This window comes from Pelobates fuscus, chromosome 4, assembly GCF_036172605.1.
Source record: "Pelobates fuscus isolate aPelFus1 chromosome 4, aPelFus1.pri, whole genome shotgun sequence".
Classification (NCBI taxonomy): domain Eukaryota; kingdom Metazoa; phylum Chordata; class Amphibia; order Anura; family Pelobatidae; genus Pelobates; species Pelobates fuscus.
Window position 1 is genome coordinate 353,267,362 of NC_086320.1, and position 27,425 is coordinate 353,294,786.

The 27,425-nt window shown below is 38.2% G+C and overlaps 1 protein-coding gene across 2 annotated transcripts in view; it reads right to left on the reverse strand.

The window, feature by feature from the left end:
- Positions 1-297: 297 nt before the first annotated feature.
- MPP7 (MAGUK p55 scaffold protein 7) overlaps positions 298-27,425 on the reverse strand; it is a 305,267-nt gene continuing 278,139 nt past the window's right edge. For both annotated transcript variants that reach the window (XM_063452598.1, XM_063452599.1), the window contains exons 15-18: positions 23,806-23,899; positions 20,691-20,799; positions 9,857-10,003; positions 298-2,244 (exon numbers count right to left, since the gene is read on the reverse strand). In XM_063452598.1, coding sequence (XP_063308668.1) covers positions 2,065-2,244; positions 9,857-10,003; positions 20,691-20,799; positions 23,806-23,899 — 530 coding nt within the window. In that variant the 3' untranslated portion in view covers positions 298-2,064. The remainder of the gene's footprint in view (positions 2,245-9,856; positions 10,004-20,690; positions 20,800-23,805; positions 23,900-27,425) is intronic.

The window sequence follows — 27,425 nt, forward strand, 5'->3', positions numbered from 1 at the left end:
ATAGATGAACTGTGTTTTTGGGGTGTGTGAACAATTTAATAGTGGAACGGGTTGACACTTTATAAACAGGTGAATATAACCTTTCTTTCGAAGGCATATTAAGTAGGTAGAATACATTGAGTTTCTTTTCCTCCAAAACTATCCTGGGATTAACAACTACAAAATGATACTGCATACAGTATCACAATATCACTCAGTTTACAGATATGTGCACTAACATAAACCTTAAGACAAATTAACAAGTATATAAGTATATGTATAGACTCCGTAATCATAAAGGTACTAACTTTTTTTTTTAACCCATGTTTTGAAAAGGACACTTACTAACCAACACAATTTTGTTCCTCCGTGTCCCAGGCCACCTACAAAAAACTGAGAGTGCATTGAACCCTTAGAGCTTAGAGTGCCAGAGAGCAGGTCAACATAATGCTGCAATGATTACCCCATCCTGAAAGGAGAACAATCACCATTCTGGGAGAAGATTGTGGGATGAGAGTGCATCATGTATGAATGAGATTTTATTCTTTTGAAAGTGCTAATAAGCCTCACTGTACATTACAGATTTCACCAACTCCAATATATACTAACAGAGCCTGTTGCACGTCTAGACCTGTTTTCACTTATAGAAAAAGAATATTTAGTGCACAGTGTTTAGCAGAATCAATTAACAGGTATAATCATTAATGTCCTATTCTGTGAATTTAAAAACACGCTTACTGTGAGGGAATTTCAGCCTTGATAACAGTTCAGGTACGTTCATGCACGTTCCTTACAGTTTTGAGCTTTATTCACTAAACAGTGAATTGTTGCAAGGTAACAAATGTGTGTATTTAGATAACAATGGCCCGTGCCTTCGGTACCTTGGCCTGCATTATAACGGACTACACCATAATTCACATGAAACCATTGATGTTCCGCTATTATGAAAGGGCAGAGCTAGTTCTTTCTATGTCCTAAAACGAGTTCATTTTGCTTGTGTTACCCACAGAATAAAAGTTATTAAATAAATTACCTTTATATAAAAATATCATCTTAGCGCTGTATTCTATTATGAGAGATAAAACGAACTCTAGTAAGTAATAGTCAATTCCAGGGATAAGCTTATCTCGGAGAATAGAATGTAACCTTCAACAGGCTGTAAAAAACGGCTTTTCTACAGACTTTTTTTTTTTTTTTTTAACACATTTCATTCCCCAGCCTTACCCGTGAGTTATCTTTAGTTTTTTGTTTTTGTCTTTACTGCATTAAATACATAAAAAAAAACATGGATGAGAACATTTCTATTTTCATTTTGTACCAGTAACAACTAACAACAGCATTGTATTAAACATTAGAGAAAACATGTTTCGAACCAGTATTATTCCAGTGTAAAAACGACCCTTTAATTTCCCCCCTTTATTGCTAAAGGAGCCTAAATAGCAATATGAATTGCAGTTAGAATTCTATGTGGCAGTGGCTTAACCTGCAGGTCATTGGCTATGATCTTCAACTCCTATCACTATTCTCCAGCACAGATACAGATTTCCCACAAAATGAATCAATGCACAGCCCATATATTTCTGATACAGTTCTAAATGTCATATACCTAGCAGTACCTCGAAACCTTTCATTGTCGGAGATGTGAGGTTAAAATCAGTTTCCCTCATCATAACTTGAAAAGCTATATCTGTGCCATGTGCTACAATACGTTACTAACCCTCTAATGAAATTATCTTCTTATAATACTAACCATTACAAAAATAAATAAAATCACGGATTGGTGCAATCGATAAAAACATGTAAATGTTGCCAAGTAAACTTGCTTAACCCAACCTGCACATTCCCATTCCTACGGAGAAGTGTTCGGAAATTTAAAAAAAAAAAAGTTAAAATCCTCAGGTTTTTCTGAAATGTATTACACAGTATCCATCCAGTAGAATAAAAACAGAATTTAAAATGGATCCTTGCAGAGCAGCCAAAAAGCCCACCAACAAATATAGGTCTACATCTGTGAATTGTACACAAATCAAAAAATAAAAACAATAAAGATAAAATAAAAATCTGCTTGGTGTGATTTGCACTGGTTCAGGAGTGTAACCAGTTTACTGGCACCCAACAGGTCTCGCTTTCCAGCCTGTCGAGTGTTAATTTCAGTTCGTTGTATGCTGTGGTGAGATCATCATTGATTATGACTTTATCAAAAAGATGGTCATATTGGACTTCCATCAGTTGTGCTGACCGAATCATCTCTTCAAAATCTTCTTCCTGAAAGAAAGGAAAACAAAACGGAATCATGGAATCATGATCATGATAAAGCCTTCTTTACCAAAATGAAAGACAAATTAAGTCATGAAAACATGGTCTCTAAGTATTGTATTCTAGCACGGAATGTGGGATTAACAGAACATAGTGGAGTTTTATTTTTACTACACTAGGAACTGTGATCTACTGGAAATAAAACTCCAAAATCTACTAAAAATTAACCAAGGTGGAAAATGTGTCAAATTCTCAGGAAAAGTTGGCATTAATCTTCTAATTGTCATATAATCTGCAAGGCTTGGGACATCTCCAATTGGGACATTCTGCCTTTCTGCGTCTCATTAGGACTGCCTCGACATACCAGTCTATATGATTTAAATTCAATCTCATTGAAACTTAAATAAATAGTAACCAGTCAGACCACACGGCAGTGTTATGTACAGTATGTGTTCTGTATGGCAGTGTGTTTTTGCAAACCAGTGCAAATTAGTAGACATTTTTGGCAAATCTCTTGTTTATAAACCACTAAAGCCAATAAAAAGCTAATTTTCATGAAAAAAAACAGGAGCCAGAGACAGGGGGAATTAAAATAAAATTGTATGAGAAAACTTTATTGAAGCAAGACTGGATCTACTGAATTTCCAAAGTGAGTTCACATTTTCCTATTGGTTGTATTTATCCAGAGGAAAGGAAGTAAAAAAGCACAGAAAATAAATACGTTAATGTTTATTTTTATTCTAATGAAAGTAATTAGTGTCAAACTGAGTTATCGGCTGGCTATTTCAAATCCTGAATGGCAAATTCAAGAAGGAAAAAAAAAGATACTGAGCATGCCTAGAATTTCAACAATGTTAACTGAACTTACAATTATTCTCAGTATGCATCATAATAACTATACTGTGCTATGATAAAAGGGACATCTTAACCCCGCCTCCTCTGTCCTATCTCCTTTCTAAAATTCTCCCCTATCACTGGCTACATACTGCATCACATGATGTCACAGCTCAGGGACATACAGCACTGACCGTACTCAGAATAGATTATAGCTCCGCACATTAGATGTAGCCTAACATTATGTGCAGTGTTAGGTTTCAGTTAATTCTGCTGAATGGTTTTGAAGAATAAACTGTTTTGCTCCATAAACCTGTCCTTTCTACCTGTCCTAATCGGCAGTGTATTAATTTTTCTCAAATACCTCCCTTGTTCTGTCATTTTGAAGCACAGGTAAGGATTCTAGGACTTGCAGTGTGGCTAACAGCTATCAAAAGATGAGGCACACCTTTCCCTTAAAAGAGCACCCCATTAATAATGTTATTTTTATTTGAACTATTTAGTAGATATACCATCAACGATTACAGGCATGTATTTGTTTACCCTGCTCAAATTTTTGGAAAGAACAGCTTGCAGCCTTTACAAGCCCTCCCCTCTTTCTCAGGCGCAGATTTTCAGTCTGTCTCTCGTGGAATACTAATTTCAGAGGCTTTTCATTGAGAAGCCATTGTGCTGGATATGCAGACGTGATCCTGGCTTTCCTGTGCTTCTTTAAGTACCCTATTGAGTAGGGGTAAGGCAAGCATGCGCTAGCCCAGTGCAAGTGCAAGCTGAAATGCTTTATGTGTCTTGAAGGTTAGTCTAAAGACCTGCAAAGATCAGTTTTTGTAACATCCTGATTGGCTGACCATTTCCGCGTGGAGATTTAATACAAATGCAGCAACTTCAAATGTCTCCATTGTTTTATGCTTAAAAAAAAAAAAATTAAACATGTATTAAAATAGAGAGTGTACCCATTCTGGAGTGACCCTTTAATTGCAGAATGAAATGACCAGTCTCAGTCTTGATACATTTTTAGCTGGAAAGGTATCCAAGCATAACCAAAGGCTCCTAAATGAATACGATTTTTTTTTTTACCTCTCCCTGGTGAGGGTACACTGCATTGTCTATTCAAACCATATGCAAAGCGCATTTAACATGCTCAGAATAGGGTAAAGAGTGCCAAACGTTGGCACATGCACCAAATACAGCTGTTTCAGTTCATGGACCTTGGATGAAAATAACCTTTTTCCCCATATCTCTTCAAGCATAAGTGGAATTTATACCTAACCCTATTATTGTATAAATGTTTTAAGAGATATTTAATTGGATTTATGTCATTTAACGATTGTTCTCGCTATGAGATCATTACAGTTGGTGAACACTTCAATGTTGTATTTATAAACTTAACCTTTTATTTCTTCTTAAAGTGACAGCTAAACCAAACGTTATTTTATTTTGAAAATACCATGGTCCTTTTGTGTATATTTAAAAGAAACTTGAATGTAACATTTGTTTATAGGCCACATGAATTAAGAATTTTCAGGTGGTGGGAGAGAAGGGGTGCTGTGTACTCGCATACGCTTCTACTATTCAATCTAATGGATTTTCCTGTCTCCTGTCATTCTGTTCAATATTGCTGTCCCCCCTCATTCTGTTCATTATAGCTGTGGCAACTTGCAAGAATCATTGTAGTTATAAAGCAAAATCCATGAGCACACTATTTCACGTCACATACCTTCACATTGGCCATACAAGATATGTGTAATATAATAATCTCTATTCTAATCTTTTGTATAGAGACCACAAACTTGAACAACTACAAATGGTCTTATGCATATTTAACTTGCTGAGTAGTTTCATTCATCTTTTCATGAATGAACATAACTGAAACTGCTCTGAAGTGCTCAACTACACATCCAATAAAACCATGCTGGGCAGAGGTTTATGGCATATGCACGGTATTGCCACTGGAGACAACGGAAGCACCAGGATTTTCTAGGAACTCTCAATTACTTCTTGATCCCTGTAAAAGCTTTAGATATATAGCAAATTAAGGAAATTCAGTGATTGTGGGTCTGTTTTGCCTTTAATTTCCTTTTTTCTTCATGATTTAATGTGTCTTTATGGTTAAATAAATTGGAACGTGAGTGCACATTTAAATGGATACTCTAAGCAACATACAACTTGAGCTTGACCCCTTAAAGACAGAGCCAAATGTACACGTTGTGAACGAAACAAAATGTAAACAAAACCTGGCATTTGCGCTATATGTCTGTCCAACCGTAATTCACCTATTTCATATTAAATGCACCCCCCCCTTATTATACATCATTTTATTCATGGGAAACATGGATTTCATTTAATATCAAATATTTAGCTATGAAACATAATTTAATATAAAAAAAAAAATGGGAGAAAACAAGATTTTTTTTTTTTTAGTTCTACATGACATTTTAACTGTCAATGTCATAATACTGTTTGCTTTTACTGCAATAAAATACACATATTTGTATTCAGCAAAGTCTCACATGTAAAGCAGTACCCCCTATGTACAGGTTTTATGGTGTTTTGGGAAGTTACAGGGTCAAATATAGCGTGTTACATTTGAAATAAAAATTCGCCAGATTGGTTACGTTGCCTTTGAGACTGTATAGTAGCCCAGGAAATAAATTTACACCCATAATGGCATACCATTTGCAATAGTAGACAACCCAAGGTATTGCAAATGGGGTATGTCCAGTCTTTTTTAGTAGCCAAAGTTAGCGTTAGTATTTGTTTGTGTGTGAAAAATGCAAAAAATCCCAATTTTGGCCAGTGTTTGTGACTAAGTGGCTACTAAAAAAGACTGGACATACCCCATTTGCAATATCTTGGGTTGTCTACTATTGCAAATAGTATTCCATCAAAGGGGTAATTTTCATTCTTGGGCTACCATAGGGTCACAAAGGCAATCTGGTGAATTTTAATGTGAAAAGAATGTGACACAAGCCTTATATTTGACGCTGTAATTTTTGAAAACACCATAAAACCTGTACATCAGGGGTACTGTTGTACTCGGGAGACTTCGCTGAACACAAATATTTGTGTTTCAAAACAGTAAAAAGTATTGCAGCAATAATATCGTCCGTGTAAGTGCTGTTTGTGCGTGAAAAATGCAAAAAACTTCACTTTTACTGGCGATATCATCGTTGTAATACATTTTACTGTTTTGAAACACTAATATTTGTGTTCAGCGAAGTCTCCCGAGTAAAACAGTCCCCCCATGTACAGGTTTTATGGTGTCTTGGAAAGTTATAGGGTTAAATATAGTGCTAGCAAATTAAATTCCCTTTACTTTCGGCATGGGTTGTCAGGCAGGTCCCGCTAATTGTAATTAATTAGGATACCTAATTATGTAAAAATATTACATAAATATATGTGTAGAATTAATATATGTATACATATACACATATGTGTATATATATGTATATATATATTTTTAATATAGGTATATATATATAGTGATATATACGTATATATTTATGTATATAGATATATATATTATTTCGTTCTACGTGTATTTTGATATAAATATATATATTAATATCACAATACAGTTAGAACGAAATAAAACACATCTATATATTTTTGAATATTTTTATTTTTACGTATTTACATATTTTTTTTATATTATATATAAATATATATATAACAATAACTATATATATATTTAATCAGTATCAGTCTACGTGTAATTTGATATTAATATATATATATAATTATATGTATATTAATATTAAAATACACCTAGACAGTGTATGTATATGTGTATGTATATACTTAGATCATATATATATATATAATATATATATATACCGTATATACTCGAGTATAAGCCGAGTTTTTCAGCCCATTTTTTGGGCTGAAAAACCCCAACTCGGCTTATACTCGAGTCAAGGTCTGTATTATGGCAATTTGCATTGCCATAATACAGACTGGGGGAGAGGGGGGCTGGCAGAGCTGTAACTTACCTCTCCTGCAGCTCCTGTCAGCTCTCTCCTCCTCCGTGCCGTCCGTTCAGCACCTCGGTCAGCTCCCAGTGTAAATCTCGCGAGAGCCGCGGCTCTCGCGAGATTTACACTGTGAGCTGACAGAAGAGCTGAACGGACCGGCAGAGGAGGAGAGAGCTGACAGGAGCTGCAGGAAAGGTAAGTTACAGCTCTGCCAGCCCCCCTCTCCCCCCCACTGAACTACCACTGGACCACCAGGGAAGGAGAGCCCCCCTCCCTGCCATGTATCAAGCAGGGAGGGGGGACGAAAAATAAATAAAAATATAAATAAAATAAGAAATAATAATAAAAAATAATAATAATAATAATAAAAAAAATAATAATAAAAAAAAGGGGGTATAAGGACCACTGTGGGAGGGAGGGGGGGGGTATAATGACCACTATGGGAGGGAGGGGGTGGGATAAGGACCACTATGGGAGGGAGGGGGGGTATAAGGACCGCTATGGGAGGGAGGGGGGGGATAAGGACCACTATGGGAGGGAGGGGGGGAGAAAAGGAACACTATGGGAGGGAGGGGGGGGAATAAGGACCACTATGGAAGGGAGGGGGGGATAAGTACCACTATCGGAGGGAGGGGGGTGGGATAAGGACCACTATGGGAGGGAGGGGGGGGAGAAAAGGAACACTATGGGAGGGAGGGGGGGATAAGGACCACTATGGGAGGGAGGGAGGGGGGGATAAGGACCACTATGGGAGGGAGGGGGATAAGGACCACTATGGGAGGGAGGGGGGTATAAGGACCACTATGGGAGGGAGGGGGGGATAAGGACCACTATGGGAGGGAGGGGGGGATAAGGACCACTATGGGAGGGAGGGGGGGATAAGGACCACTAGGGGAGGGGAGGGGGAAGTAAGGACCACTAGGGGAGGGGAGGGGGAAGTAAGGACCACTAGGGGAGGGTAAGGACCACTAGGGGAGGGGTGAGTCAGGACCACTGGGGGAGGGGGGTGAAGGAACACGGGGGTGGGGAGGTAAGGACCACTGAGGGAGGAGGAGGGGAGGTCAGGACATATGGGGGGGGGGGGCAAATATCCTTGCACCGGCCCTGCACACACTGCATTCATACACACACTGCACTCATACACACACACACTGCACTCACACACACTGCATTCATACACACACACGCTGCACTCATACACACACACGCTGCACTCATACACACACACGCTGCACTCATACACACACAGGCTGCACTCATACGCACACACTGCATTCATTATACACACACTGTAAATAAATATTCAATTAATATATTTTTTTTAGGATCTAATTTTATTTAGAAATTTACCAGTAGCTGCTGCATTTCCCACCCTAGTCTTATACTCGAGTCAATAAGTTTTCCCAGTTTTTTGGGGAAAAATTAGGGGCCTCGGCTTATATTCGGTATATATATATATGATCTAAGTATATATATATTTTTTTTTTACACTTTTTTTTTACATTTTAACTGTTGTTTATTTGAATTTAGCCAGCAGGGGGACTGTCATTACAGTTAGTCCCCCTGCTGACATTGCTAGAGCCAGCTAACCCGGCCATGTGATTGTGAGGTCCTCACAAGGACCTCACCCTCACATGGCCCGGGGGGGCTGAAGAGGACGGAGGTGCCGCGGGGGGCTCCCTGGGAGTCCCCCCAACCGCGATTGCCGGTGTGGGATCGCCGGCGACCGGGTAAGTGAAAAAAAAAAACGGGTAAGAAAAAAAAAAAACGGAGGGCGTACAATTACGCCCGGCGGCGTTTAGAGCCGCTTTAAAAAGGACGTAATTGTATGCCCTCCGGTCTTAAGGGTTTAAAGGACCACTATAGTGCCAGGAAAACAAACTCGTTTTCCTTGCACTATAGGGTCATTAGGGCCCCCCCCCTCCTCATGGCCCCTCTCCCGCTGGTCTGAAGGGGTTAAAACCCCTTTTGCCACTTACCTTTATCGAGTGCCGGTGACCTCTCCTCCCCTTCTGATGTCGGCTCCCAAGTGGAGCCGAATGCGCATGCGCGGCAAGAGCCGCTCGCGCATTAAAAACACCTATAGGAAAGCATTACTCAGTGCTTTCCTGTGGACGTCAGCGTCTTCTCACTGTGATTTTCACAGTGAGAATCGCGGAAGCGGCCTCTAGTGGCTGTCAGTGACACAGCCACTAGAGGCTGGATTAACCCTGCAGCTGTAAACATAGCAGTTTCTCTGAACAGCTGCAGGGTTAAAACTAGAGGGACCTGGCACCAAGACCACATCATTGAGCTGAAGGGGTCTGGGTGGCTATAGTGGTCCTTTATTGAAGCAGTATTAGTGTATAGTTCATTTCCCTGTAGTCTCAATTCTCTGCCATTTAAATCACTTTTGTTTCTGTTTGTGCAGTACTTGCCCGTCTCTGACTCACATAGCTGGCATGAAAAAAATGGTTTAAAACAGTGTGTTTACTTTAGAAGCGTTTATCTCCTACTCTGTAAGTTGAACTTTAATCACATGAGGCTCCTGCAGGCTATTTACAGAGCAAGAGATAAAAAAATCTAAATTAAACAGAATGTGCTATAAAGGCATTTTAAACATTAGATCTCTCTTTACAGGAAGTGTGTAGGTTACATGCAGGGACAATATCTACACCAAAACCACTTCATTATTCTACAGTTTCATCTGTGCTTATAGTGTCTCTTTAATGAAGATATTATACCATGTATTGATATTGTGAAGAATTACATATAACCTCAAAGATATGTTTACAGTTATTACATTGCAATTATCATAAAACAAGTATTCCTACTGTAAAGTCTTTAGTTGTAGATCCTTTGTCATCTTTGCTGGAGATAACTTTTGCATTCTTCCTTGTCTCTATTAAGCGTTCGACTGACGGAGGCTTAATAAATATAACAAAAGGCTTAAATTCAAAGGTTCTTAGGTGTTTTATGCTCTGCAAGACAAAAAAATAAATATAATAATTTAATTCCATCTCAGATGAAAAGAAAAAAAAAAGACATTTAGTAATAGGAAATATATTACATTTTTCAAATATGTCATTGTACGCTAACATTTCCTTTAAAAACACTTACTGTATCTGCTAACTGAATGCTGTTATTTCTATGGTTTTAATTTCCATACGCTCTGCCAGTCCAGGAAAGTTTGATCAGTTTGGCAGGCGTGATGCTTACCACAGCCAGTAGGCATATTTATGCCCAAAGCTTACACTCTGCTTTTTGAATTTGGTGGCAATTATATTTCTAACAGACCTATGTAAACATAAGGAATGGATATTTTCATTCCGTACTAAGTCCAAAGTCAGTTTATTCACCGTCAACCACCGTGGCTCGCTATTAATAATTCTTCTTTCAACTACGACGGTGATGTCATATCTGGATGGACACATAGTTACATTAAATGTAGCTACGGAAATCCTGGAAATAGTTTTTCTCTCTCTCATAGTTCTTAAAAATAATAATAATAAAAAAATAAATAAGTCAAACATATATGTTTAACTAAAGGGACGCAGATGCGCCATTTCCCGTACGGTTTATTTAGTGAGAGGACAAACTTTTCTTTATTGGTGTTTGCTTTTTGGCAGAAGTCTTCCCTAATGGAATTTGATGTAAAATAGGTTAAGAAAGCATGCTGTAATAAAACATGTCCTCAGTTACTCCTCGACAGGCTACAGAAATTTTCTAGAGCAGAATTTACACACTAACCCTAAACTGAACTAATAATCACAACAAATTGTGGATTTTTTTCTTTTTTTATGGATAATAATTATTCAGATGTATTTTAAAAGACTAGTATCCAAAAACACAAAAGTCACTTCAACAAATACAAGATACAAACAAACAGATTTTTGTTCTTTTTCCTACTTGTGCCCCGAATGCTCTCTGGAGAACAAATGCACTGATTCAACCTGAGACATCAAAACTTAAATCTTTATAATGCCTGATTCATACATCGTTTCTACCTCAACTAAATATAGTTCACACATTTGACTGTTTTTATTGAAAAATTGGAAAATTCTAAAACGACGAAACATTCCAAAGCATTTTATCAGATCCCTTTTCCTGTTTGTTACAGTACAAATGTGTCTGTCATCTGTGCCAACCACAGTGACTCAAGGGGTTTCCTGCAGAAAGTTATAAGAACATTTTATGTTTACTCCATTTGATGATAAAATAAATCAGAACATTTGGTTTTAAAACATGTTGATTATAAGGGGCATGGCCTAGACGCCTATGGCGATGGATGTATAAGTCAGTAACTCCGGTGCATTTGGGAGACACATAGCGTGCTCACAGGAAGTAGCAGAGAGAAGCACTTCCTATTCTCCAATTGAGAGGATACCTACCCTCCACTTAACATGATGAACCGCTCCTCTAAAAATCAGGAAGGAGCAATTACCTCCTTGCAAGTCACGACCCTTACCTCCTCAGCATAGCTAATCAAAGATGGCTCTGAACGCACTCCATGTCCCTCGTCCCTATTTGCAGGGAGCAATGACACCTGTATCTCTTATACAGCCCCTGCCACAGGTTACTCAGTGAAAAAAACGCTAACAGAAATTCAGGCCTCAATTAAAGCTGACCTCCTCACACGTTATACTGAAATCAAAGCAGAGATTCAAACTGTAGGTGACCGTACAGCACACCCAGAGGAGAACACGGAGGAAATAATAGAAGCTTATCTCTCTTTGGCTGATGTCTATACCGCTATGGATTCCAATACAGCTCAATTAGAGCAAAAAGCAGCTGATCATGAGGATAGTGAAAAGCAGAACCAAGAGCGCATTTGCAGCATTGAGGTCGAAATGGGACCCAAAAACCTAGCATATGTCACAGAGATATGCCAGACCATCTTACCAGAAACCACCAGAAAAGACCTTCATCTAGATCTCCCTTATCAGCTGATGAAATTGCAATACCTTCCTTCTACCGTACCAATAGACACCATCACAAGACTCCAGAATTACACTGTTAAGGAGAAAATCATGCAACAGGCCAGAAACTCTGACCTTCTCAAGACACCCATCCAACACATTAAATTATTTACAGGTCCGTCACATGCTACTATGACAAAGCGAAGGGCGTTCAGCATACTCACAAGAACACTTATAGAAGCTAACATCACTTACAAATCCTTAAAAGAAATGGAGTGGAGAAAACTCTACTGACCCCAGAGAAATGCTTAAAGATGTTGGTGCCATGGCAGTTGCCTACCCTACCCAATAGGTAAAAGGAGAAAAAGGCTGCGCCAAAAGAGACCTAAAAGTACAATAAAATAAGTCCCAATAAGAATATAAAAATAAAAGTAAAAAAAGGATAAATGAAAATGTCCATGTTTGTTGCGCATGTCGCACTGGTAGGATGTTCTCTCTTCTTATGATGCTTTAGATCCTCCCGTGATATGAAAAATATAAAAGGGAAAAGGACCAATTGTGCAGGGTGTGGGGTACGTGGCAGATGAAGAATAAAAAGTAATGAACTCACATTTGCATGAGCTATGACCAGCTCAGGGGTAATAGGCGTTCTGCAGTATAATCCCTGCTAGTAGGATATCACGAAATTCTGATCCACTTAGAGTCTGGTGCTGTCCAATTCTCAGGAGAAGGGAGAAAAATATAGACAACAGATAGTGCTCTCCGAAGATAAAATGTGGTATAGATACAAAGCAAAATGAATATACTCACAATATAAAGTGCAGATGACACTGCACTTGAGATATGGCGTGGGCGGTATAATCCCCACCTTAGGATATATAAGATGCCAGGAGAAGAAGATATAAAATTGTAGTGATAAAAATATATAATAAAAGTATGAATGGCACAAGGATAAAGCCAAACGTAATTTATTATTAAAAGTATATCATAAAATCCATTAACGCGTTTTCACCCCAGTGGTGAAACGCGTTAATGGATTTTATGATATACTTTTAATAATAAATTACGTTTGGCTTTATCCTTGTGCCATTCATACTTTTATTATATATTTTTATCACTACAATTTTATATCTTCTTCTCCTGGCATCTTATATATCCTAAGGTGGGGATTATACCGCCCACGCCATATCTCAAGTGCAGTGTCATCTGCACTTTATATTGTGAGTATATTCATTTTGCTTTGTATCTATACCACATTTTATCTTCAGAGAGCACTATCTGTTGTCTATATTTTTCTCCCTTCTCCTGAGAATTGGACAGCACCAGACTCAAAGTGGATCAGAATTTCGTGATATCCTACTAGCAGGGATTATACTGCAGAACGCCTATTACCCCTGAGCTGGTCATAGCTCATGCAAATGTGAGTTCATTACTTTTTATTCTTCATCTGCCACGTACCCCACACCCTGCACAATTGGTCCTTTTCCCTTTTATATTTTTCATATCACGGGAGGATCTAAAGCATCATAAGAAGAGAGAACATCCTACCAGTGCGACATGCGCAACAAACATGGACATTTTCATTTATCCTTTTTTTACTTTTATTTTTATATTCTTATTGGGACTTATTTTATTGTACTTTTAGGTCTCTTTTGGCGCAGCCTTTTTCTCCTTTTACCTGTACATCCTTAACTCAGAGGGTTAGAGGGTGACCCCCTGTAAGGTTGCTGCCTACTTTGTATATTATTAGCGCTAACCTACTCCCCACTTTTTTCTTGTACTACCCTACCCAATACCTCTCTAAGGACCACAAAATCAGGGTCTCCTGACAAAATACAGGACTGGCACAGAATACCCTCTGCAAAGGAAAACTTGAAACAACGTTGTCCATTGGCTTGAGCTACTTTCTCCTGGAGAATTCGATGGAAGATATATCCTTTCCCTGGCTACTGGTTGTGCTACCATAGAAAGCCTGCTGATACCAATTGGTTGTTAAGTTACATGGCTTAGTTAAAAGATTTATCATAGCTTGTGTTACCTGTTTAACTACCCCCCTCACACTTGCTGGCTTAACACTTGAATTAAGAAGGAGCTTGTATCCTTCACCCCTATATAGCTGCTCACTTCACCATCCACAGTCATCTGAGCTAAAGCCTATTCCCACTATGCTGCACTATGGCCTGAATCTACTTGTTTTGTCTATCAGGACTCAATGCCCATAGGACAGTAGTTCATCCTCTATAGGCAATTGTACATAGTTATGTTTTCTTTTGAACACTTTATTTTGCAACTAATGGCAAGGAAAACTCCTCTATTGAATCAATATAGTATATATTGAATAAGGCCTTCATTAGAGGGATATTATTGAAACACACCAGTTACCTAAAAAAAATGTTCTCACCCATAACACCCAATCAACTGATTTATAGGAACACAACAAAATTCACCCATTGAAATCCCTCTAACAACAAATAACCAAAATTAGTACATAGATTTAAAACAAAAATTAACTTAATTCTGAGGAAACTGAAATAGATGCATTTTGCCCAAGGAATCCGGGCATGGGCTATATTACTATCCCAACTTAGGAAAAAAGTTGCCCAGATTAAGTTTACATATCTAACTAGTCATGATGGGAAAACAAAACTTGTAAATAGGTGAATCCAATATCCACAGCTGAAGAATTTGACACATCTACACAAAACTATACAATCTCAAAGACGATACGTCCACGACTACAGATATAAATACGTTGCTACACTCTTTAAATTTACCCTCATTGCCCTAAAAGATGTGTGACCAATTGACAACTGAGTTTTGGGAGGAGGGGATACTGGAGGACGTCTCTAAATCTCCGGCACATAAGTCCCATGGATCAGATGGTCTACCCAACTGTTACTACCAACCTTTCCACCAGATTTGGGTTCCCTATTTGACCAGGCTCTTTAATTATTTTTATGCCACACATTACCCTCCCAAAACCAGGAAAATCCCCACATTGCTGTGAAAACTTCTGTCCTATCTCCCTCCTGAATGAAGACACAAAACTATATGCAAGATGAATAGCACTTATTTATTCCCCAAATGTATATTCTATTACCTACAACTGAGAAGGGTATGGCAAAAACATGTCAATCTAAATTGGAACATATGTGCAAATACACAACTATGGGTGCATAGAATATATCAATGCTACTAGCATATGCCATAGAAAAATAAAGCTCTCTCTGTGTGTTATAGTGCCTACATGTAAGACTTGCAAAATAAACAACAACAAAAAACACATCCAAAACGTTTTATTTAAAATTAAAATGCGTTGCGTGGTGTTATAACCACATAGAGGCACACAGTAAGTTAATATACAGGTGGTATTAAACTCCAGAGAAGTTGCAAAAGATTTATGCCTATTCTAACCAAACTGCTGGAGATGCCAACAACAACATGGCACAACGGTCCATATTTGGTGTGCCTTCGCACAAATATTTTGTTTGTCCTTTGGGCACAAGTACAAACCTTGATCAGAGTGCCTGCTGAATATCTGTGTTATAGCTGCCCACCACTCCTCTCCTTTTATCAGAGAGCCCTTGCAACACATGTTATATTGGCACATGTTATAAATGGAAGAGCCAAAAAACTCCCCACCATAAAAAAACTCGAAAATAGGATACATATTAATTGCAAGTAATGACCTAATGGCCACATTCACGATCCCTCAGAAGAGGGTGGTGGAGTAAATTTGGTCCCCTTGGATGCAACATTTCCCACCTGATTGCAGAGTTTACGGCTCCATTCATGGAAAAGGATTCCATGGGAAACAATGCCTAGACACCTCCAGAGAATTAGGAAGCCTCCTAGTGACATTGCACACGATCCACTCGATTGTGAATACCCAGTAGTCCTGAAAAAGAGTCGTGGGCTAATGTGGGGAGACTAGATGGGACAGGTGAGCAACTTGATACACATTACTATACACAATATTGTCGACAATATTCTCCATTGTGGTCCTTCAGTTTTAACCACGGAATGAAAAATATTTCACTAAAAAAGAAAAAAAAAAAGAAACTGCCAGTAACCATGCAGGGGTAAATCCATCTCTAGTAGATTTCTTCCTGACATCGCTTTTGCTGCACTAACAGTGTAAGACTTGGCCATGTGCCATAGAAATCCAGAGGAAAGCACTGAGTTTAATGCATTCCTATCTGCAGTATTTGTGTGACTGTGCATGAGCATCAGTTGCCAATGCTCCTCCATGAGGAGTATTGGATTGGCCATCATCTCGAGGGCTGGACGACGTTACATTGTTTTGTTGTTGTTGTTTGTTTTACATTTTTACTGAAAACGGTGGGGATGGGGAAACTTGAAACAAATCTACAAATAGGGCACTATAGTGTTAGGAATATGTTTGTTCCTTTAAAGATAATACAAGATGTGTTTGTGCTTGATCATGAGTGATTTGCACAGTGAAGTCAATACTGAAATTAGAAAAGGTTTGTCTGTACTTCTATGCACTGCACAGTGCCATAAGATCTGAATTCTAAACATGAAATTGAAAGGGAATTCCCAACAATTCTTACTTTAGTGTATAACCCTGTATGATAAGCATCTGACAGAAAAAATATAAAAATCAGAAATGATGACTTGAGTGGAGTAGGATCGGACAGCAGCGAGGAGACTGCCCCAGAACTAGGATACAGAAACAAATCTAATATTTAAAAAAATATATTTTTCTTTTTTCTTTAACAAAATCAGCGTTTTTGAATATGCTGGTGCTTAAAGGCACATTCAGAGCACCATAACAATTTTATTGTGTAATAAGGTCCCAGGCACTGGCTCACCTTTAGGGGTTAAACTGTTCTCGGTTTTACCCCAAAAGCTGTGTTCCAGCACCGGATTTGTGTCCTCCAGCTTGCTCAAATTTTGGAAACCGGAAGGCTCCGGCTGCATTGGGCAGGGGCGCCGCTGATTGACTGAGAGTGTTAGCTGACTCTCTCAGAAAATAAAACCAGCTTGAAAAGGAATGTACCTTTTTGAAGCTGGTTTATTAAATGGAGATCCACCGATCAGCTGAGTGCTCAGAGCCAATCAGCGGCGCCCCTGCCCAAAGCCTTCTGCTTTCCAGAATTTGAGCCAGCAGAGGGACAGAGAGAGCTGGTGGCAGAACACAGAATTTGGGGTTAAACCATGTGAGAATAGTATAACTCCCTAAAGATAAGCTAGCTTGATTAAGTTGTTGTGGTGCCCAGACTGGTCCTTTATAATAATTTAAAAAAATAAACTTGGGTAATCATCCATTGCATTTGCCCATCATAACGTTTATCTCTACACTTACATCTCTAAAAACAAATCATACAGAAAGCTCAAGTTATCTTGAAGGTGCTGAGCAAAAAACCTCAGGATACGTTTCAGTTTGGATTTGTAGTGTTCCCTCTATGGCTGCATTATTGTACTATACCCTCACTCCTTTGTAGCTTGTAGCATGTTCCGATGTATAAGGGATCTGAGAGAAGATGCATTGCTCTTTCTATAATTCTCCATCATACTGAAAATGCAGTAACGGCTGTATTAGACCACGGCATAGAGTCGATACATAACATTCAACTCTTTTCCGAGCACTTTTACAGCCCTGTAAAGGGGACTCCTATGGAGTACAAAGGTTGAAATAATGATAATTTAGTTTTCTAAACTCTATCCAACACCCTTGGCAACGCCAGTATATACTGCTGAGTAAGCAAGCCTTCTGTTACATAAGGAGCTGAGTCAGGTGGGCACCATAAAACTGAAGAATTGTGCTACAATGGCAATAAAAAGCTTAGTAAGACTAAATTAACAATGTCCCAAATGGGCTATTAGGAACTAACTGTATGAAAGCTTCATAAATAGACTAAGAGGATCAGTCTAGATCATTTGAGCTAGTCAAAAGAACAAAAAGCTCGTAGGTAGCTTTCTTTCCTTGTATTGCAGAGGGGAAAAAAATCAATGGTGTGAAATGGTGCTGTATTCAACACTAGTCGCAGGAAACGTATACAATACACACACAGAAATGTAAGCACATCACAATGTGAAGAACTTTAACTGTCTATTTGTCAAGCATACAATGATTTGTCACACAGTTATCAATCATCATGTCTGGGTGCCACTTAAATAAGATGAACAGAAGTCTTGATGGCTGCTCCTGGCTTAGAAATTGCAAGTATAACAAAACTAAATTAACTTACCTGCTCACTTACCCAAAACCCAATGTACACCTGTAAATACGAGAGATTTTGAGCACTACTAATGGTCATCAGAGTGTAATCCTCTGCTATTTAAGTGTACATTTGCGTTTAGAATCGAACGCAGGTAAACTTTTTTGGCTTCATTTTGTTTATACACTGGGACTGAATATTACAAAGTAGTGGAAATTTAAGCAGGGTTCATTTTTGTGTTTTATTTACTTTTGTATTACACTGCCTTGTTGCACTGCAGCCCCCAACACCCACGTTCTCCTGGTTTCAGGATTCATGAGAATAGAAATTTGTGTCTGATTAGAAATGTTATCTTTAAGCTAAAAACAGATTGCATGTCATGAGACCTTGATGTTGACAGGTGAGCTTACACTTTAATGTCCACTACAGTGGCACTAAAAAAACAACCCTCTATAATTTTTATTTATATTAGGATTTGGTATAGAGCACAGGAAACTTTTTTTGGTTTTAGAGCATGTCTAAAAGGACTTTAAGGGTTACATGCAAAACAGGGGCAACTCTTTTGGCCTAAAATGTGGCAGTTTTCGGTTTGTAACCAGGTACCAGGTTCCTACAAAGTTCCCATTTCTCTATATGTAATTTCAATTTGATAGAATCTAAGGCTCAATCCTTTGTTCTTACAAAATATTCATTGGTCTATAAATAAGGAAGGTGAAAGTGTAGCACCAGAGCATATATTACCAGCGGTGTCAATCTTAGCCTAAAAGCATTGAAATGACTAGGACATTTTTTGACAAATCTTTTCCCAACAGTAACATGGCATCATTTTAGGTAAGCATCAGACGGTATACAAAATAAAGGAGGAATGTGGAGGAAGACAGCAGACATGTCTGTGAAATGTTACGTGTTTGAAGAAATGCTAGATGCGTCTATTTATTCCATTTAGAGTAGACTTATCGCTGTGATCTGAAGACGAGCTCTGAGACTTTAAAAGCTTTGTCAAATAAATATAGTGTATGACTCCCACTAAAATGTAACACCTGCCGTTAAAGTGCTGAAAACATCCCTGATTACATTTCAAGATGAAAAAGAGGTATTTGTTCAACAAGTACTTGGCTGCAACGGTGAGTTATTCTGCTCACAGTACGGTTTGAAGAGAGAGAAGCGGTCTTTATTAACAAGTGATTTTGAAGAGGATGGATCTGGCATTAATGCCAACAAACTTTCTGCTTAACTCTTGCAAGGCTGATTCCTTTGCTACAAAATTTTAGCATTAAAAAATATAATAAAGTTAAACCATGCTTTTTTTTGTCATATTTAGAGATGTCATATTCAGAGAGTTAATGTGAGAGGGACACATTCGGCAACAAACTCATTGCTCCTGGTGCTAGAAACTTTTTTTTGTTTCCTTTAATTCAGACATAAAACTTTAGCTTATAAAATGAAAGCAAAAGTTAAAGAGATACTCTTGGCTTGAATAATTTAGTCTACTATATAGGCAATGAATTAAAAATATGCAAAATTCTTTGAATATTTAAAGCGGACCTGTCATCTTTGCATATTTTTAAAACACTCAGACAAACTGACAGATCCGATGTGGGTGCCGTGGGGTGCAGGGGAAGTGAATTTTTCTTACCTCAGGCTGTCCCTCATGGCCGCCACCATTATCATTTTGCACTCCTGGTCGTTACAGTTGCCTAAAGCCACATCAGTGCCATGCTCTCGCATGTGAGCTTAAACTTTAATGACCACTACAAAAATCAACCCTCTATAATTTTTATTTATATTAGGCTTTGGTATAGTGCACAGGAAAACACTGAGGTCTACGGAGGATCCCGCAAGACCCTCCAAAGACAGAGCCTGAATCCCACAGCTGCTGGACAAAAGTGGACAATGCAACTCTGCCTTTTGTCAACTTCAGGCTTCACCATAAGGCAATGTAGTCCCTAATTTGTCTTATAGTATTTTTTGGGATTGATCAGGATTTCCCTAATAATATATCTTTATGAAATACTAAATAGTGACAGATCTTGAAAGTTTCTACCACTGTTTTAAATCAGCAGGCAAGCTGCGTCAACACATAGCCTTTCCCAGACAAGGAAGAAACTCCATCAGTTTTTACTACCCATCCTACAGGAGTTTAAGGGAGATGTAGTTCAGCCCCAGATACATTCGTCAGATGAGATAAGTGGAACTGCTGATTTCCATACTGTGTGTACTATTTGTTTACTGTCAGCTCGCTGTGACTTGGACTCCATCAGGGCAGGTAAAAACAGTGTGAAGTTTAGTGTTCGTTTAACCATAACTGTTTCCTGTCCAGGCCTAACAGCATACTAACAGTCTGTGATTTAGGCATTTCATAATTCGGATGACACTTGGACTATCTGTTCTTCAAATAATGGGTTTGAAAATTTAAATACCTCTAAAGTGTTTTGCATGATGACATTTTTTTTTAAATCAAAAGAATGGTTCATATTTTCCCTTTTACAAATTATTTTAGCACCCCAGCTAACCATACAATTTATTGTCATTTCACTTGCATAATTTCGAGGAAATATACTTACATGTGGTTGCACATCCAACAAACAAACTTTATTCTTTGCAAGAACAGACCGAATGGAGTCTATACTTGTGCCGTAATAATTGTTTTTATATTCGCCGTACTCAATAAACCTTATCAAAGATAGAAAAAGAAAAAAAAGTGGTTAGTTTCTGGGGAGAAAGAAAGAGAACTTTCGGTAATCCTTTCATAAAGTTAAATTAAAAGCAGAAGTATTTATATGCAACATGTTATCTTTACCATGTTTTAGAGAGGTAGCTCTGCCAAGTCCTTTAGCGTGTCATTTTTTCTTTTTTTCTTTATAAACCTTGTATTTTACATTTCAAAATCAGTAACACCTGCTAGTGTTACAGTTAACCAGCAAAGAGAAAATACTTCAGCCTAAGGACGCACTAATATTTTCCATCACCTCTTTGTCTGAGCTAATGCTGTGCAATAAAACACTGGAGAAGTTAAACAATTGAAACTACTGAAATTTCATTGCACACCGAGGCATAGCGGACTGCTGCTGCCAATGGCTAACCCGGGAAAGCTTTCTAACTGTTGACAGAAAGAAGATGCTAGATTATCTGCCATAAAAGCTTATCTGAGGCTTAAAAACTAAAACAAGATAACGTCAAATATTAAACATATGAGCCATAACTGCTTTCGTCCAAAATACTTTAAAGAAACATTAAATATAAATGGAGAAAATAAGGAAACCAAGACAAATGACGAGATTGCGTTATAGTTTTTACTTTAATATCACCAAGCAATGTTTTATCAAGTCAAGCAGTAAAGAATACCATTTGTAGACAGACTGGGGTTTACTATTTGCTAATCTTTCTAATGTATCTTGGGTAAGGTCACTGTATAGGAACATGTATAAATGGTGTGATAGCGAACTGCTGGACCCTGAATATAAACATAATAAATAATCATTGTGCACATTTGTGTTCCAAACACTCACATACACACTGACTTTGACACATTTGTGTTTTTCTTTGAAAGAATGTTTTTCATTCCAATAAGACAGCAGTCAAGAAAGTCATTTGGAGTGCCCATCAATATAAATTGGTATTTGCTAGTATGCATTAAAATGTTATTTATCTATTCTATAAAACAGGATGGCATATGTAAAGATGGAATTTTTGGAGGATTGGATATAAGTATGATGTTTAGCGTAGCACTGCTGGCAGCCATGAGTCTACATGAAACCAAATTTCCTAATCTCTAACGGATCAATGGGATTTTCTGCCTAGAGCACAATGTTTCCTGAAGACCTCGGAATAGCCTGCTGTCGCTAAATCTGGAGAATAATATTGATTGTTATGACAGCATAGATCCAAAGCTTATCCTTACTAAGTTAAAAGGACACTATAGTCACCTGAACAACTTTAGCTTAATGAAGCAGTTTTGGTGTATAGAACATGCCCCTGCAGCCTCACTGCTCAATCCTCTGCCATTTAGGAGTTAAATCCCTTTGTTTATGAACCCTAGTCACACCTCCCTGCATGTGACTTGCACAGCCTTCCATAAACACTTCCTGTAAAGAGAGCCCTATTTAGGCTTTCTTTATTGCAAGTTCTGTTTAATTTAGATTTTCTTATCCTTATGTTAATAGCTCGCTAGACCTTGCAAGAGCCTCCTGTATGTTAATAAAGTTCAATTTAGAGATTGAGATACAATTATTTAAGGTAATTTACATCTGTTTGAAAGTGAAACCAGTTTTTGTTTTCATGCAGGCTCTGTCCATCATAGCCAGGGGAGGTGTGGCTAGGGCTGCATAAACAGAAACAAAGTGATTTAACTCCTAAATGACAGTGAATTGAGCAGTGAAATTGCAGGGGAATGATCTATACACTAAAACTGCTTTATTTAGCTAAAGTAATTTAGGTGACTATAGTGTTCCTTTAAGCAATAATTATAAACCAAGAGGTTTTAATGTTTATGGCATACTTTATGCTGAATAGTAGAATTAAAAAAAAAAAAAATGGGTTGATATCAATGTATTTTTTTTTTTTAATTAACAATTATTAACACACACTTGTGGATCTACCAAAAATATTGCAGTACTGAGCTTCTAGTGCACGTAATAGAATTGTATACCGGTAAAATTATTTCAAACTATGGACATTGGACACCATGTTACATATCTGGGAAGAGTGTCTTCTATCAATCATTTAAAAAAAAAACAAGACCATTTTTGGGGGAAAAGTAATAAACAAACACAGTGTGTATATATATATATATATATATATACACACACACACATAGCATTATCTATATATATATATATATATTGTTTACTGATCTGTTTGTTGGAACAGACAGCTTTTTTAGGGATGCTTTTGCATACATGCTTTATGCTTTGTTACTTATGTAGTTATGCAGTATACTTTGAAATTGTAACATAAAAAACATTAGTCCTAATACAAAATCAATTGGGATTTGGAAAGCTACTTATAGGGAAAGTTGAAAGGATTTAGCACAGATTATATAAATAAACTGTCCCATTGCATCCCCTAAAAAAATGAGAAACCAGATTTAATTTTTGTTGTTTTTAAACCAGTATTCGGAAGCCTTTTTTAAATGCGCACTGTAGTCCGAGCGACATTTTTAAGTAAAAATAAATCTCGGAAGATGATGTCCTGCTGACAGCCGTTCCAAACGAAGTCTCTGCTCCACATAATGAAACTCATTGGTGCCCTGAAACACTGCTGCCAGGGTCAACGTCAAGCTTTTGAGATGTGCAATTAATGTGAAAAATAACACAAAACCAGCCCTCTGCCTGTATCCTTAGCTACCTTCCTCTCCTGGGCACAAACCAGCTTGTCTATTTAGTCCATTTTACAAGGCACCAACAGTAGTGTATTTATAGCCCTTATGTAAATGCAGCATTAAACTAAGAAAAGAATGATCATACAGACACCCAAATTCTGGCAAGGGCTCTCGTGGAACACAACCAACCCTCGCTATAGCTGGTTCTGTCTACGGGATTCCTAGGACTGTTGCTGCAGTATGTCGACAAACTGCTAAGCTGTGGCATGAAGGAAACCGTTTAATAAAATTTGGCAGTGTTGCTTTCTGCTATAAAAATGATCTGGCAAAAATAAGCATTGATGGCGCATCCAACTTACTTGTTGTTGTGTATGTCAGTCTCAAACAAGTGCTTTGAGATAAATATGTATTCCACGCCATCGCATTCTTGGTTCCTTTTTCCTCGCGTTGTATCTGTGATTAATGTGAATAAGAGCAAAACAAATTAACAAAAAAAAAAAAATTACAAAACAGGTAAACAATTACAAATAAAATGCTGTGTCCTTGTAAATTATGAAAGGGATACTCCAGCCACCATGACCACTATTGCTTTTTAAAGTGGTAGGAGTCTTGATGAACAGGGTTTCGGTTTGAAACTGCACATCCAGAATAATTTGCAATTGTGTGCTGGAAGTTGCACCCCCAGCACACGTGACTTGGCAGCCTGGAACTCTGTTCCAGACAGCCTAATGTTAATTCTGTGCATAAAATACATCTGTCATCAGGTGCACTGCACGCTGCCGACACAGGCTGTAAGGGAGAAGCTCTTGTCTTTAAAGTACCCATCCTCCATTCACCAGCTCAAAGAGCATGCATGCACCCTGAGTCAGCAAAAAGGTCCAATCACATGATTCTATATAAGAAACCTTTGATTGGGCCTCGGCGTGGCTCCTGCCACAGGAGTACATGGAGAATACTAAATTTAAAAATGCTCTCTGTGTGTTTTTATAGTGTCATAGAATAATGCCAATAATTCATTATTCTATCATCAGTGAAAAAGGGTTGGAGGAATCTTTAATGTCAGAAAAATAAAATAATATTTAAATGTTACTATGGTGCAATAACTTCCACCACTCCAGGAGGTAAGAAGTTCATTCCTAGCCAGTAACTGCAAGATTACATGATAAAGACTAATTATGTGACATTGCATGTTCAGGACTCCATTTTTCTCCTCTGATTCTCCTAGTCTAGACATCTGCTTCCATTCTTAAGCAATGGACTACCCCTGGCTGGCTGTTAACATGGGACTAGATTGTAAATAATTGCGTAAACATCACCTTGGTGGTCAGACAGACTAGGAGGTTCTCTTTCTGATTCTGTTAAATCTAGAAAGCTAACAAAAGTGGTAGACACACTTTCCTTCTCCACCAAGTAAAAGTGAGCTTGTTTAGCCCTGCCTGGACTCCCTCCTCGCAGGGATACCAGGCTGCCAGGACTTACTGCGTGCAGGCTCTGAACTTAAAATCCAAGATTTCTTAATGAGAAGCCTCTGTTTGGCAATTTCCCCAGTACCTAATGAAAGTCTGTTGTGTGGAAAAAGGAGAGGGCTTGTAAAGGCTGCAGACAGCAAAGCTGCAGCATTTTGCAAGTGTATTTTTTTTTTTTGATAGAGCCCCAATGAAAAAAATACAAAACTGAATGCGTGTATGTTTTCCTCAGGGACTTTATCTACTGAATAGTGATTTGCATAATATGCAAAATATTTAAAGTGCCAAAACAATTTCCAGTGAGATAGATTGATTTGTGCTCCAGCTGCAGTATCACCAAACCTACAGAGGCACAAGTTCGATTCACAAAAAGATTATCTAAATCTTTAATCCTGCTGAGTTTGATAATATCAGCACAACTGAATCAAACAATTCTAACATCCACACTCCAAGGACAGCACAAAATACTACCGAGAGTTACCATTTATCCTTCACAGATACATTTTCAATATTACCAAATTATTGCAGTTTCTCTCTGAGGTGCTTTGATATAAAGAATGTAGACAGTGTAAAAGTGCACCTTTTCACCTGCAATTCTACAGGGTGGCCCATCCATATATATTATGTGTCCAGTGTATCTGTGTGCCGGATTGGTATTGACTTGTGGGCCACCCTGTAGATACAGCCAAAAGCAAAATATGCAGCACCTTTTTGGCAGAATTAATGTGCGTCTGTGTGCAGCTTGGTAAATGTAATATTATCTTCTGAGTAAACCAGTTTCTGAACTATTTAGAGAGCCTTAGCCACTCAGTTGTTGGAAAAAGATCATTTGAGAAACAATGCAGCATTGTATTTTAAAAAACTATTATTTCACATAAAATCTTCTCAATGGACCACACCTATCAGGAATAAACTGAACTGCTACAGTTAACACATTTGGGAAACTTCTATAGACACCCACAGAATATGTCTGCTGAATTCTATAAATTGAACATTTGCCTTAATGGACAGAATGGCTCTGTATGATAATAATTTATTTGTCAGTTCTCTATTGCTTTGCAGGTTAACTTTTAGCTTAAACCCCTTAAGGACCAAACTTCTGGAATAAAAGGGAATCATGACATGTCACACATGTCATGTGTCCTTAAGGGGTTAAACAAGGTTAGATTTGGAGGCTAGAAGTTGTAAGAAGCCTTGTCTCCTTGGAAACGGTTTATTATATATTTAGCCGTGGCACAACTCGTCCCATGCCAATGTGAAAGGCATTCCAACTGCACTGTAAAGGGATGTTTAGTAGACAATCTCACAACAAACCTCCCTGCCCCATCATTGGAGAAATGTGCTTTAACCGATTCTGTCTCCTAAAAGCCAACATACTTATACTGTGCAAAATGTGTTTTATGGGTCTTGGAACGGCTGCTGCAGAATGAGAACATTTGAATGTATATATTTTTTTGGGGAAAATAAAGGCCGTGTTTATTAGATCGTTTTATTCTGGTTTTGTCGTAAAGTGTATTTTTTCCATCGCTCATCCATGCCGATTTCCAACGCGCTCACTTGCTGCCTGTTGATTTTGTCTAATTGACAGCAGAAGCCAGCGTCCCAGTGGGATAACACATGTTAACCTGCGTTAAACCCTCCGCCTCCTGTGGAGCACCGAAAGGTTAAAATCCCTCAGAGAAAATCATCTTTATAAAAATGTCTCAGACAGAACATTTTAACACATGTCGTATAACGGGGGCACAATCAGCGCAGACTGTTAAAGATGCTCTTGTCTGTCAGACAGCTCACTAAAAGGCTTGGTGTGTCAAACATATGCTTTCTGATACACAAGGTCTTTTTTTCTTTTTCTTGTGTCGGTGTCAGCTTCCACGTTTAAATTAAACTCTTATAGAACATGTGCAACTGTGAGATCCATGTCTGGGCAGAATACACACCAGGGTGTAAGGATCTAAATACAGAGACTGGGCTTTATTCACTAAACAGCAAACTGTAGTGGATTGAGAACCAACATTTGGAAACATTATCAACTCCGCTTTGATCACAGCTGGATTTGTTTGCCAAACTTTTGCAATTTGGTATTTCAATTATTACAATTTGTGTGTTCAGAGAACAAACCTCATCATCTTAGGATTCACTTAAGATGTTTGTTTAGACTTTGGCAGGCAAGCTTATTCTCTACATGACAAATAATTGTAATAAAAAGTTAAATTATTTTAGTATGTGTTAGTGTTTGTGATAGTGCACAATTAAAAGGGATTCTAAGCAGTTTTCCTGGCACTATAGATTCCTACAGTGCTCCCATCCCTCGTGCGCCCCCTCCCACGGTGCTGAAGTGGTTAGAAGCCCATCCGTCACTTATTGGAATCCAGCGCAGATGTCCCTCGGCACTGGGTCAGGATCCGCCCTTGCTCCTCCCCCTCCAACGGCAGCCTGAGGGGAAGACATAATGCGCATGCGTGGGACTGGCCACTCGCATAGGGATTTTAGCATAGGAAAGCATTAATCATTAG